This window comes from Lactuca saligna, chromosome 8, assembly GCF_052625555.1.
Source record: "Lactuca saligna cultivar CGN05327 chromosome 8, ASM5262555v1, whole genome shotgun sequence".
NCBI lineage: Eukaryota > Viridiplantae > Streptophyta > Magnoliopsida > Asterales > Asteraceae > Lactuca > Lactuca saligna.
Genome location: NC_136424.1, coordinates 44,281,347 through 44,296,486, shown reverse-complemented (window position 1 = coordinate 44,296,486; position 15,140 = coordinate 44,281,347). Strand labels below are relative to the sequence as shown.

At 38.7% G+C, this 15,140-nt stretch overlaps 1 protein-coding gene across 1 annotated transcript; it reads right to left on the bottom strand.

Annotated features, from left to right (window-relative positions):
• Positions 1–10,856: 10,856 nt before the first annotated feature.
• On the bottom strand, positions 10,857–13,217 carry LOC145013050 (transcription factor HHO3-like). Its single transcript, XM_078971854.1, has 5 exons — positions 12,714–13,217; positions 12,117–12,412; positions 11,722–12,019; positions 11,531–11,607; positions 10,857–11,450 (listed from the first exon to the last, which is right to left on the bottom strand). Exons 1-5 carry the CDS (start codon positions 12,856–12,858, stop codon positions 11,130–11,132), a joined length of 1,137 nt encoding a protein of 378 aa, XP_078827980.1. The 5' UTR covers positions 12,859–13,217; the 3' UTR covers positions 10,857–11,129.
• Between the last annotated feature and the right edge of the window lie 1,923 nt (positions 13,218–15,140).

Genomic DNA, 15,140 nt, shown 5'->3' with positions numbered 1-15,140 from the left:
TGGTTTTTGAGACTCTGGGTTTCCTATTCACATGTGTCTCCTTAAAAGGTCATTATATGGTCTTAAATGGGCACCACGAGCATGGTTCCAACGATTTGAACAATTTTTGTTAGGATCTGGTTTTACCAATAGTAAATGTGACAATTCTTTGTTTATATATCACTATGGTCATCGCACGACTTATCTTCTACTCTATATAGATGACATCATTCTTATAGCTTCCTCATCTGAGACGTTTCAACAGATCATCACCACTCTTGGATCCGAGTTTGCCATGACAAATCTAGGTGATCTTAATTATTTTCTCGGTGTTTCTGTAGCTTGTTACTCTCATGGTATGTTCTTATCACAACATATATATTCTCTCAAAATACTTACTTGAGCAAACATGCTAAACTGCAAACCTGTTATGTAACAACGTGAATTTTCAAAACAATTTTTCATTTTTCAAATAACATAAAACTCATTCAATATTCTTAAATATCCAATTTAACAAATTCCATCATGATAAAACATATCCCAAGATCATAAAATAAATCTTCTGCCAGTGTGTACGGATCATGCCGACGCCTTCCCACGATCATCGCTAGTGCCTGAAACACATAACACATAACACTATAAGCATAAATGCTTAGTGAGTTCTCCAAAATACCACATACAACACATACGCCACTCAAGTCCATAACTCTATTGGATCTTCCGATCCATGTGTCTCAGGGGTCTTCCTTCCCAACTCTGGTAGACCTTCCGGCCCTAATCGTATGACCTTCCGGTCCTCATCATCTTGACCTTCCGGTCCATACACTGTTGACCTTCCGGTCCATATCATGGTACTCATAATATAGCATAACACATACATATCACATAGCAAAACATATCACATACTCCGCATACCATATAAGACCTCCTGGTCACACATAGTTACCACTCTAGGAAAAGTATAGTGAGAAGACTCACCTCTCATGATATCTAGTAAACCTTCTGGCTTGATAACCTCGATCGAGCCTCCGCCTAACACATTAGGCAAACATCTCTAATTAATACTTTCTCTTGACCTCATCTCAATAGAATGGGTAGAAGACCATTCGATCCCTCCCTGACCTCTCTTGAATCAGTTTGACCAAAACCCTAAGGTCAACTGAAGTCAACTCAAGTAAACGGTCAAACTTTGACCAGACTCGTCAAGTGCACTCAGGTGACTCGGCGAGTCCACGCTTGTCCTCTGAATCCTCCTAAGGTCTCACTCGAATCGTCGAGTTAACCTTTTCACTCGACGAGTTACCACTGGTCACGAATTGCAGAGCAACCCGACTCGACTTGTCGAGTCCCCTTATGGACTCAGCGATTTTCTTTCATAGCAACACTCAAACGACCTTCTGAGGTCATATCTACTTCTCTAACCTATAGATCTGACTTCCCCATGCCCAATAATCACGTAAAGGTCCAATCTTGACACTCATGAAATGCACCCAAGGCTTCTTTTGGTGAAATAGCTTCTAAAATGGCAACCTAGGTTCATATCTCCAATGGAACATCATAAAGCAGAATGGTCAGGACTCTCTGGACCTTTTAAGGTCCAGATCTAAGACTTATTCCACCTTGGGACCTCATAAGCTTCAGATCGAAACTAAAGAGGGAATATGAAAATCCTAGATTCAAGAAAACCACCAAATACACGAGAATGAGTATAGATTCATACCTCCTACAGCAGTCCCATGCGAAGAGATGCTAGATCCACTGCCCCCATCTCATTTCTTGCTTGAGTCATGCTCTTTTCCTTCCATAAAACCACCAAATTAGTTGAATTCATCATAATAACTCTCCCAAGGCTCCAATGGCGATTTAGGGTTTCTCACAGGAGATATGAGTTACATTCAAGGTCATCAGTTCCTTTAAATAGGCTCCAACCCTGGAACTTAGGGTTTTCTCTGCCCAGCACCTACTCGGTGAGTCCATACTTCGACTCGTCGAGTCCTCTCATTAAATACCCGCAATCAACTCGGCGTGACTCGGAGACTCAGACTCTTGACTCGTTGAGTCCCTCCTAAATCCTCAAAACTGAAACACAAACTAACATACCTGAAATCCCTGATGTTACAATTCTCCCCCACTTAATTTTATTTCACCCGCGAAACCGCTCCTCAAACCACATAGAAAGAAACCAAACATCCAAAATCACCCCTGAAATAATCTCACACCAAAACGACGTCTTCCTCTATGGATACCTGGACCTGACCAGGAACTCCTAAATTCGGAACAAACCAGCCCCTATGCCGCTAAGATATCCCTCCTGAATTTCCAACTATAACCCAGCAATCTAACATCGATCAGCCATCCCATACGTACCAAACAATCCTAAATATACTTCTATAGTCGAAAAGGGCACATTACACCAAAGAATCGTCTCCTGCCCTAAAATTGAACCCCACCGGTTCAAAGAAATTTCAACACCCCGCCTTCAGATAAGAAATGATCACGCTCCCACAAAATGTCCTATGACATCTATAATCATAAACCCCCAACTTACTCTCAATGATCCCTTCTCCACCGTGGGTATTAGGTCATCTCTCAACTAGCCATCAACTTCCAAAGGTTACTCATAACATGTTCTCAGTGTCTCGCTGACTTCTTTCTCACATCAACTATCTCGGCCCAGTGACACACAAGTCACAAGTTCTCTTTACCCCAAACGAATACCATACTCCCATCGGAAATCGCCTGAACCTCGACCTTAGTCGAATTAATACTCACTTGTCTCATGCACCTACTGTTATTTCCCGTACTAACAAACTGACCCCACCAGGTCTAAGATATCGGGTGACAACAATACCCCTCAACCAATAATCCATCTTAGAATCCAAAACCTCCTCTTACCTACCCAACGCACTACCAAAGCCAAGCTCAAACTCGAGAGTTTGGTCCGACCCAAAGTTGGAACCACTTGTCCCAATGAAACAATCATCTCATGACTCAACCTGCAATCCGTACTAATACCACTTTTCCAGTTCCCTCTTGTTGCGACAACCACCAATCAAGTCAGAATATAACGATTCCCAACAAATATGGGGACCCCGGTCTCTTCCCTGGTTTGACCTCCAGGCACCCCAAAACTCAACTATTAGGGCTACTCTAGCCCAAAACTCTTTGGCATCGTGCTTATATCAAAGAGTACTTCCTCATAACCACCTTTCGCTGACTAGAGAGTACTACGGCTTCCTGTAGCATCACAAAAACCTCCCTCTGACTAATAAGTACTACGACTTCCCGTAGCATCACAACGACTTCTGACTAGTGAGTACTACGGCTCCCCGTAGCATCACAACAAACTCTGTCTAGTGAGTACTATGGATTCCCGTAGCATCACAACAACCTATGACTACTGAGTACTACGAATTCCCATAGCATCACAACAACCTCTGACTAGTGAATACTACGGCTCCCCGTAGCATCACAACAACCTCTGACTAGTGAGTACTAGGGCTTCCCGTATCATCACAACAACCTCTGACTAATGAGTACTATGGCTCCCCATAGCATCACAACAACCTTTGACTAGTGAGTACTACAGCTTCTTGTAGCATCACAACAACCTCTGACTAGTGAGTACTACGGCTTCCGATAGCATCAAAACAACCTCTGACTTATCCCCACCATCTCATTCTCACGTTACCGCCACCCTGCGTCCACTAGCACATGCTCCGTGGACTAACATAGATAGGTGCCCACACTTATCCAAATTACGCATCATTATTCCTGACGACAACCGCCATCGCTAAGACACCTATCCCCGCTGCAATTCTCATTCTTAAACAATTCCTCCTGATGCCAATACCCAAGGGTTCCCACTGGTACCGCAGATACTCAATACGCCACTTGCAGTCTCAACCCAAGATTCAACATTAATCCGAACTTCAGGTCATCATACTCGGATACCTCGGCAATGACCACAGAACCTCACGGCGTACTGCCTCAACCCCTTATCTCCTTCTTTCAGCATCATACATAGATACACCCATGCATTTCTTTAGAATCTCACAACAAATCATCATTTCACAACACGCCACAACAGAGTATCACAACTCTCAATTGAAACATGAAGGAATCGTCAGTGACTCAGAACATATTGGAGACAATCCGAAACTTCCTTCTATATTGCTCAAAACTCATGCAATAATACTCATAATGACCCTGAAGTTGTTGCTTAATCAATTCGTGCTCTTTCTGAACCGTACAACCGCCCATACAATGAACTAGAGTTCTCTTAATTTCCGAACTAATCTTACGAGCCAACCATCTCGAGTTCACCATAATAATTTCGAAGAATTCCTAACCACCTCAAGGTCTCCGACCAACGGCTACTTGCCGTGGGGACACTCATCCGTTCACAAACATGCACTACATGCATTATCTCACTCTACGTCTCGCCTCGACCACCAATACCCATGATTTCATGAACCTGCACCGTAGATCTCTATATCCAATTTTCTAACCGCTTTTGAACAAATCTCAGATCTCCTCAATAAAGTACTTGGTTCTCCCCTACTTAGGGTTCGAGCCAACACTAATTGGTGCACTAACAAGCTATCTCACAGACTGTTTCCACCATTAACGTCACACCTACTCCTAGAAGGTGCTACGCAACGCTCGATGATCTCCCTTATAGGGATAAAGCAACTCTAATACCCAAAACCTCATATGAAATTTTCAGAAACTTTTCATCATGACTACCTCTTAGTCATTCAAAATCTCATATATTCCACTACCAGGAATCTCGATCGTCTAGTAAGAACCCTGACTCTCAGTATGGAAATAATGAATCATCATACTCCTCATCCTCGTCTTCTCAACCAACGTTCCATCACATGAATCATCACAAGAACAGGGACTCCATTCTCACACTCGATACCCATCATAAACAAAATGGCCACCATCCCGATACACTCTTCTTGTTTATCTAATGCTACAACTAACACACACCCTACTATACTCAAATAGGTTGCATCCTGGTCCTTGACCATCTCAGTCTCCACTGACAACCTGCTCATGTTATATCATTATCTCACAACAGATATACCGCCCGATACTCTGGTGGACCCAAAACTCTGAAACCGAAATCTCAATACTTCTTATGTCTCCCACAGGAAACAGAAATAGCACTACTCGGGTCACAGAAAACGACATCTCTACTATCGGCTGATTGCTCAACTCAGGCCGCAATCCTCTATAAGCACCATCTCTACTCATCCTTGAGTCTTGTGACTGCATCTGTCATCTCACCAAAAACCCTTGAATTTATCTCAACCTCCCTCTAAAGGGATGCTTCTTTTGAAACTCATTCAACATGGCCCTCAGGCCTAATACCTTGTCACATCCGATCTCCACCTAATCCATCATAACGGAATAATCTGGAAAAAGGTACAAGCATTATCTGCTACGAATCATGATACCCAAACCATGAAACCACCTCTCAATCTGCCACCCACCATGGTACTGGAACCATGACATCACCTCTCGGTCTGCTACCAATCATGGTACTCAAACCATGACATCACTTCTCGGTCTGCTACCAATCATGGTAATCGAACCATGACATTACCTCTCCTGAGGTTCAGCCTCCTCCATCGCCTGAGTCCCCATCTTAATCTCCCTCTTTCGAGCATTTTCCTTGAGCTCGGAAAATGTTCGGTACATCGAGTTCGCCACGAACTCCCGAATATCTCTCCTCAGAATGCTCAGATATCGAATCATGCGTGCCTTCTCAGAAGACACATGCTCAGGGCAAAACTGCGCCTTTTCATGAAACATATGTGTAATCATAGTCACAAACTCCGTCCCCTGCCTAAAGGACAAGGTCTCCTGCGCCAACCGTTCCCTCTCCACTGGGGAACTTAATCGTCTCGAAACATGGTAGTGAACTTCTTCCAGGTCACCGCTGCAATCTCTGCAGTAGTGTAGTCTTCCGACACAAACATCTACTAGTCTTTTGCTCCTAATCGGATATGGTTCAGCGCGAACCTTACCCTCAAATGTTCCGGATAGGAACATGTGTAGAAACATCCCTCAACGTCAGAGGACCACCTCATCGTGAATCATCCTGCGAATCTCGTCATCGCTAACCCCGCTGCTCTCTGGTGTGACGTGTACCCACCATGATGTCTCTGAAACACAACACAAAGATACCAAATACTCGATCGAGTGTGATCGCACTCGATCACCTAATCCTATTTGTTCCTTGGTACCCTAAGGATTCTTATTTGGACTGCACACTGATCTGGTGTTTTCAGTAGTACGGGCCCTATACCAACGTCCACATCGCATCAATATTCACCCCAAGTCCTCCTCCTAGGATCCCAGATCATAAGTACTCTACTTCTCGCTAAACACAGGCTACCCTTCGGTAGGCCCCTCATAAGCTCCTCACTGCTACCTACTCACTCTTACGCATCTCATAGCAGCAGTAATCCCCTAGGCTAAGGCATCACAAATCAAGCCACTCTAGTCCTAATATGAATACCTAGCCTACTCTAGCATACATAACATATCATATCATATCTCATAACACATAATGTAAGAGTATTTTGGGAAATCACCGTTCGGGCGTTGACTGATCGTACACACTGCTTCTTCCTGCTTTTCTCAAATTCCTTTATTTATTTTAGAAAAATTGTTTCTTTTATGAAAAACTTTCTCAAATCCTCAGTTTGAGTTCAGATACGCCCGAAGGTGCATCCAAATCCCTCAAACCAAGGCTCTTATACCAACTTGTAACAACGTGAATTTTCAAAACAAATTTTCATTTTTCAAATAACATAAAGCTCATTCAATATTCTCAAATCTCAAATTTAACAAATTCCATCATGATAAAACATATTCCAAGATCATAAAATAAATCTTCTGCTAGTGTGTACGGATCATGCCGGCGCCTTCCCGCGATCATAGGTAGTACGTGAAGCACATAACACATAATACTGTAAGCATAAATGCTTAGTGAGTTCCCCAAAATGCCACATACAACACATAAGCCACTCAAGGCCATAACTCTATGGGATCTTCCGATCCATGTGTCTCGGGGGACTTCCGTCCCAACTCTAGTAAACCTTCCAACCTTACCCTTATGACCTTCCAGTCCTCATCATCTTGACCTTCCGGTCCATACACTATTGACCTTCCGGTCTATATCATGGTACTCATAACATAGCATAACACATACATATCATATACTCCACACAACATATAAGACCTCCCGGTCACACATAGTTACCACTCTAGGTAAAGTATAGTGAGAAGACTCACCTCTCATGACGTATAGTAAACCTTCTGGCCTTATAACCACGATCGAGCCTCCGCCTAACACATAAGGAAAACATCTCTAATTAATACTTCCTCTTGACCTCATCTATATAGAATGGGTAGAAGAGCATTCTACCCCTCCCTGACCTCTCTTGAATCAATTTGACCAAAACACTATGGTCAACTGAAGTTAACTCTAGTCAACGGTCCAACTTTGACCAGACTCGTCGAGTGCACTCAGGTGACTCAGCGATTCTATGCTTGTCCTCTGAATCCTCCTAAGGTCTCACTTGACTCGTCGAGTTAACCTTTTCACTCGACGGGTTACCACTGGTCACGAATCGTGGGGTAACCTAACTCGACTCGTCGAGTCCTCTTATGGACTCGGCGAGTTTCTTTCATGGGAACACTCAAACGACCTTTTGAGGTCAGATCTACTTCTCTAACCTATAGATATTACTTTCCCATGCCCAATAATCACGTAAAGGTCCGATCTTGACACTCATGAAATGCATACAAGGCTTATTTTGGTGAAATAGCTTCTAAAATGGCAACCTAGGTTCATATCTCCAATGGAACATCATAAAGCAGAATGGTTGGGACTCTCTGAACCTCTTAAGGTCCACACCAAAGACTTATTCCACCTTGGGACCTCATAAGCTTCGAATCGAAGCTAAAGAAGGAATAAGAAAACCCTAGATTCTAGAAAACCACCAAATACACGAGAATGAGTATAGATTCATACCTCCTACAACATTCCCATGCGAAGAAATTCTAGATCCACTACCCTCATCTCGTTCCTTGCTTGATTCATCCTCTTTTACTTCCACAAAACCCACCAAATTACTTGATTTCATCATAAGAACTTTCCCACGGTTGTAATGGCTATTTAGGGTTTCTCATAGGAGATATGAGGCGCATCCAAGGTCATAAGTTCCTTTAAATAGGCTCCTACCCTAGAACTTAGGCTTTTCTATGCCCAACACCTACTCGGCGAGTCCATACTTGGACTCGTCGAGTCCTCTCATTAAATATCCGCAATCAACATGACGTGACTCGGCGAGTCAGACTCTTCACTCGTCGAGTCCCTCCTAAATCCTCAAAATTGAAACACAAACTAACATACCCGAAATCCCGGATGTTACATCTTAGCACTCCAATAGGCACCCTGATCAAGATGGATGACACTAGACAACCTGTCTCTGATCTGACTTTGTATCGCAGTATTGTAGGCTTTCTACAATATCTAATTCACCAGGCCAGATATCACATATGCAGTTCAACAAATATGTTTATTCATGCAGGATCCTACAGAGCCGCATCTTATCGCACTTGATCGTGTTCTATGGTATGTTCGAGGAACAATTGATTATGGTATATAATTATATTCCACGCCCTCTCAAGGTCTAATTGCCTACTCCGATACTGATTAGGCGGGTTGTCCCAAAACTCGAAGATCAACTTCTTGATATTGTGTGTTTCTTGGTTAGAATCTATTATCCTGGTCATCTAAATGCCAATGTACTATATCTCGATCTAGTGCTGAAGCAGAATATCGCGAGGTTGCAAATGTTATCGCCGAATCCTCTTGGATTCGAAATCTTCTCCTGGAGCTTCGCTACCCCACCACTAGAGCCACTATTGTTTATTGTGATAATGTTAGTGTAGTCTACTTGTCCAACAATCCTGTTCAGTACCAACTGACAAAACACATTGAGATAGATATTCACTTTGTTCGTGACAAGGTGACATTGGGTCAGATTTGAGTTCTACATGTTCCGTCCTCCTCTCAATATGCAGACATCTTCACCAAAGGGCTTCCTTCGTCTCTATTTCTGGATCTCAGATCCAGTTTGACTGATCGTCAGCTACCTCCTGTTCAAACTGCAGGGGAGGGGGGCTATTAATGTGTATTATGCTGTTTATATTATTTTATATTATTAGGCCCATATTAGTTTATGTATTCTGGTCCTATACTTGTATTATGTAATATATATTGTTGATTAATGAGAAGGGTTGGTTTCATGGGAAATATACCAATTATATATCATAACATAAAGCCATAGACATCTTAGACATAACATCAACTCAAAATCCCTAAATTGCATTCGTTATGCAATTTACTATAAGAAACAAAGCTAAATTCCACATACACATGTACACAAAATTTTAGGTTTTTACTCATTTGATCACTTAACTCATTTTAAGTTTTAAAAGGTTACCGAAATTTTAGGTTTTTGCTCATTTAGTCACCTAACTTTTGGTTTGGTCACTAAAATTTTGGATTTTTGCTCATTTAGTCACATAACTTTTAAAATTATGCTTATTTTGTCAGATAACTTTTAAAGTTATGCTCATTTTTATAGCTTTATTTTAAAAGTTTAGTGACTAAATGAATACAATTTTACAAGTTAGGTGACTAAATGATCACAAATCCAAAAGTTAAGTGACCAAATCAAAAGTTAGGTGACTAAATGACATAAAGCCAAAAGTTCGATGACCTTTTAAAACTTAAAACTAGTTAAGTAACCAAATGAGCACAAAATCAAACGTTAAGTGACCAAAAATGACCTAAACCCAAAAAAAAAAAAAAAAAAAAAATAACTGAAAATTCCAAACTGTATACCTTCATCTATTATTCAAAGGACTTACATGACCTTGTTTGGAGTCTTACAAGGAAACAACTAACATGAAAAACTCCCTAACAACCATTACCTTTCTCGATTATCCTTCAATTTCTAGAAAGGAATAATAACATAGAGAGTCAAATGAAACCACTGGTGTTCTTAATTTATTCTTTCTCTTTGTATAGGTTAATGGTGGTGGTAAGGGTTTTGTTTCGAACAGAAAACGAACACATTATAAGAAAGGGGAAAAGAAGCGAGAGGGGTTAGGTGTTGAAAATATTGCCTAAAACCCATACCCTTCTTAATGGTGGTGTTAGCATCTCCTTCAACCATTGTAACACCAGATAAAACCAAAATAAGAATTATACCCTTGTTACTCGACATAGAAGACTACTTTTACCAACTTCACAATTCGCAAGAACCAAAAATCATATTCAGACCCACAAGAAAACCCATGAATGATGTCGAACAACAAAAAAAAAATCAAGAAAAATAATTGATTTAGCAACAGGAGTCAAAGTAGAAATAGAAAAACAAAAACCAAAAAAAAAAAAATCAAAGAAAACCCTAGAAATTAGGCCTTGCAAAGAATCTAAGAATAACCATCCATCAATTTAGAGTAAGAACCATCAACAACAGTGGTGATCGACTTATATAAATCGTGTTGATGTAGGATTTCTTATACAGAGTCGGAAAGATAAAGGGTGATTTGGTTCCAAAAACCAATACGTAAAATTTGGGGAGAGATTATCAATTGACGAAAATTTGTAATTCAATTTGAAAGTGTTATTAGAAACGATTATGGGAAAATGAAATGGAGAAGCGCAATATGGATTATTAACTTTGTAAAATTATGGAATAAGGAGATGCCAAGTGGATCAAAAGGAGTCTTTTATTATATTAACCATATTGAGTTTTATCTTCAACTGTGGGGACAGATTGTACAACTGTATGTTATTCAAATTTGTAAAATCTTATTACATTGTCTCAAATGTACCCGACACCATCTAACTGTAAAATCATACGCTAAAAGAACAAAAAAAATTGGTTACATAACATCTACGAACATAACGCATAATTATCTTATACGTTTTAAAAAAATGGGCCAATGAAAACAAACATCACAGGTAGTCTTGTAGACAAGGGTCTTTCACAAAATTTTCACATCACTCTATAAAACATATAGGTGGTGGTAAGTATGATTTATGGACCTCAGAAAGCCGTTGACACAGTGGTGGTGTACATGGAGGAGGTGGAAGGAGAATTGCTATGGCTTTGGCTTCCTTTTCCATCGAAATATGGTTGTTGATTGCAAGGTTTTGTTTTGTATAAAGATGCAGTAATAGATGGCGATAGAGAAGCGATTGGAGTGAATACTCCTTTGGCTTTATTGGTGTTATCTATTGCCGGAGATGTGGTGGTATATTCCAACGGCGGCATCCATATCCGGCCAACCACCACAAGTTGGGAAGGATGAGGGTCGTTATGGTGGATTGTTGGACTACTCACCCTTCTAGTATGCAGACGATATTTCTGTCATGCATAAGAAAAGTAAAACTTTAGAACATGTGGATTCTTTAATGAATCATATATTAATTAAAGAAAATACAAACCTGTAAGTGGCTTTTAATCTCATCATTCGTCAACCCGTCAACCTTCATTAATTCCTTAATTTGCTTGGGCGTAGCAACTTCATAGAAAATAAAATTTTACGTCAATAAATTACATGAAGTTTGAATATAGTTAAGATAAAATATTGAGAAATTATAATTATAAGTTCGTTAATCAACAAAAAGAAACTCACTATGAGCACCACCAAGTTGTTGAAGAGCATGGAGGAAGCGTCTGTGCAATTCCGGCGACCAACACCTCCTTTCTTTCTTATTATAAAGTCCTTTATCTTCACCTTTACTTCCACCACCACCGTCTGTGTCCGCCGAACAGCTGTTGGCAGCGTTTAGAACCATCGCCGGACACGTCAATGACCTTTCACCTTCCATATTCGGTGTCGGGCTGAAACTTCTTTTCTTCATGAAAGGATGAAAAGCGCCATATCCATTTCTGTTTGTCTCCATTGCTACCAGTTTGTTCGACAAGAAATCCTGAAAGCAGAGAAAAAATGATGATTATTAAAAACTATATCTTTAGTCAAACTTACTTCCCCAGAAAAGTTGGATACTTTGTTGGATTAATTGGTACCTCTTCGATGGGTGGATCTGGGGTTTTTATCGAGAGTTGAGCGGATGTTAACCAATCTGATTTCCGAGAAAATGGAGACGATGTTTCATTGCTACAAATGATCTTGGAATTACGAGATAAGTGTTGCTTTTGTTGCGCATCAATATCATCATTATTGGTAGATGAATCTGGTTTAATGGGAATAAACTCTTCTAGAACTGGACCTTCAGTTGATGTTTGCTCAGAATATTGATCAGATTGACCATTAACACAATCCATGATCGTCCCCGACATTTGTTGTCTGCATCTTTCAATCGCTGCAAAAGTAGATTTATGCACCAAGAACAGTTAGATCTCGAAAACCCATAATTAGAAGAAAAGAAATCAATCAAGAGCCTAAAAATAGAAAATCTAAATTCTTGGAATGGGATTAATAACGCACAAATCAAGAAGTTTATAGGCACTTTAACCACAACAAGTTCAGGAAAACATAGCCTAATCAAGAACATATATGGAAAATTGCCAAAAGATTTCCATGTTATAAAGAAAGAATTTCTCACACAAAGTGAGTGAAAAAGTGCATGTATTCTATTTAGGAAGAAAACTATCATCGTTTACCTTGAGAGACAAGTTCAAGACAAAGAGGAAGCTCACGTTCGAATACTCGAATCTTTCTACGTTCTTCTTCTAAAGCTTCAATATACTCTTGATATTTCTGCATTTTTTCTCTATAATCAATTGGAATATTACTGTAAGTAACCATTCTTCTCTTTCTTAAAACTGTCCCTCGATCACGTACTTTTTGGCGGATTACTTTACTCTGAGTTTGTTTGGGATCATATGGCTTTTAAATTTTGGAGGGTTTTGTCTTTGAACATCGGGAAATCCGGTTTTAAGGAGAAGAAAAGGATCGAAACTCGATCGAACTGGGAAGAGGAATAAACTTGGAATACAAGATAATTATATTCAATAAAATTCTAGAGAGAGAATGGGAGATAGAATCTTTGGTTTATTTTCTTAGGGAAAGCTTGGGATAAATCGGAAGGTCCAAAGGGGAAGGTGTCGAAGTCGGGGCGTCGCGAACCAAACGAACCTTTTAAATCCTTTCATACAAATGAATTATAATAATAAGAAGGCATGGAAAAACATGACAGGTTTAGATATTGTAAAGATCGAGAAAAGTAAATACGTCCCTTTGGCGAGTAAAGAGCCAAATTCTCTTTGTCAACAACTAAACATTGTATTCATACTTAAAACTTAAAAGAACAGTCGTGGTTGATCTACTTAATTAACCTTCTTTTGCATGTAGTATGGCACATGCTAAACCATACCTAAACGGGAAGAACACATACTCTTGATTGCATATTTTTTCATTAAAATCCCTCGATTGTAGATACAACAATAATTAATATTTAAACTTATGGTTACATACATTCACATTTCGTTGTTCTTTTTAAATATTAATAGTGTTTTGATATAATCTTATTAAATTAAAATATTAATATAAATTTTGAACAAGTTATATAAGTTATATCATTAAGAATATATTAAATTAAGAGTCTATTAAATGCACATTTGTGATTTAATCATTTAACTGTAACGTTTAGGTGATAATCCGTTAAATATTAGGTTCAGATCGCGCTTCTCCTCTCTCGCATTCTATAAATAAAATGAATTCGGCCAAAGTATAAAGTAGGATTTAGATGTCAAAGAATATTCTTGGACAAGGTATAAGATTGGAGGATCGACAATGGCCCATCTGCTTACCTAGAAAGATATATATTAATTATACAGAAATGAAGAATATACTTCACCAAATGACAACGACATTCATAAACCTTATGCTACAGTTACCTTCGAATATTCGAAGATTTCTTCACTTAAAAACCCTTTATTATGTTGTTTAGAATATCATATTGGTAATTATATTATGTTAATCGTTTCTTCTGTCTTATAGTGAAGAATAAGGTCAATTTAACGCTTTCTTGTACACCAATTCCATTAGATCTTAATGATTTGCTTTTTTAACAAATAAACTAACAAATTTGTAAAGAGCTTTCACCACAAAAAAAAGGGGAATTAGTAGACGGAAGTCGCCAGTAAAAACTAGCAAAATCGTCGGTAAAGGTAATATATATATATAGAGAGAGGTTCAAATATTTCTGACATATATTGTGTGTTAAAATGTACCAATAAGAATTTAGTATATATATATATATATATATATATATATATATATATATATATATATATATATATATATATATATATTAAATGATATAAATACTTATAATTCATTAATGTCAATAATAATATTTTTGCAGAATGAATTCGAATCTAGAAGAATGAGAGTGTATTCTAGTATAATACACTCTCGTTCTTCATATTCCACTCAACTTTATTGTAATTTAAGTGAATGAGTGTTGAAACAAAAAACGAACCCATACATAAAAACATAGATGCGAATTAATTCTGAAAGAATGTTATTGCAAACATTAACGACGAATGTAATTAATTTTCAAAAAAAGTGAATTATAATTATAAATATCATTTAATATATATACAGTTATGGAAATTATCTAATATCTATCTTTATTTAATTAAATAATTATTTAATTTTTACTAAATTCGTATTGGTGCATTCTAGCATCAACAATTTTACTACACAACTTTTTAAAAAATGTCTCAAACTTAGGAATTGTAATGATCATAAAAATCATGCCAAATTTAAACTTTTAAAAACATTTAGAGATCAACAATTATTACAAATTTGTTTTCAAACAATTGTATATCAGAGTATCCCAGAAACATAGTCATAAAATGTGATGAGCTATATGATCATGCATTTGCCTTCCCGTGATCATCTGAGGTACCTGAAACCAAAACTGAAACCGAAAGCCCCAAGCTTAGTGAGTTCCTCCAAAATACTGATACACAGCAAACAACACATATACAAATAACAGCACGTAGTGGGCCCAAAGCTTTACAGACTAATTTACCCCTGGGCCCATTGTGTGAGTTTGACTTGTCTTCTGGGCCCACATC

Coding starts and splice junctions, on each gene's coding strand:
- LOC145013050 (XM_078971854.1), bottom strand. CDS start 12,858: ATGGTTACTTACAGTAATATTCCAATTGATTATAGAGAAAAAATGCAG. Junction 12,020..12,116: donor CAGATCCACCCATCGAAGAG/GTACCAATTAAT, acceptor CTCTGCTTTCAG/GATTTCTTGTCGAACAAACT. Junction 11,451..11,530: donor AGATTAAAAGCCACTTACAG/GTTTGTATTTTC, acceptor TATGCATGACAG/AAATATCGTCTGCATACTAG.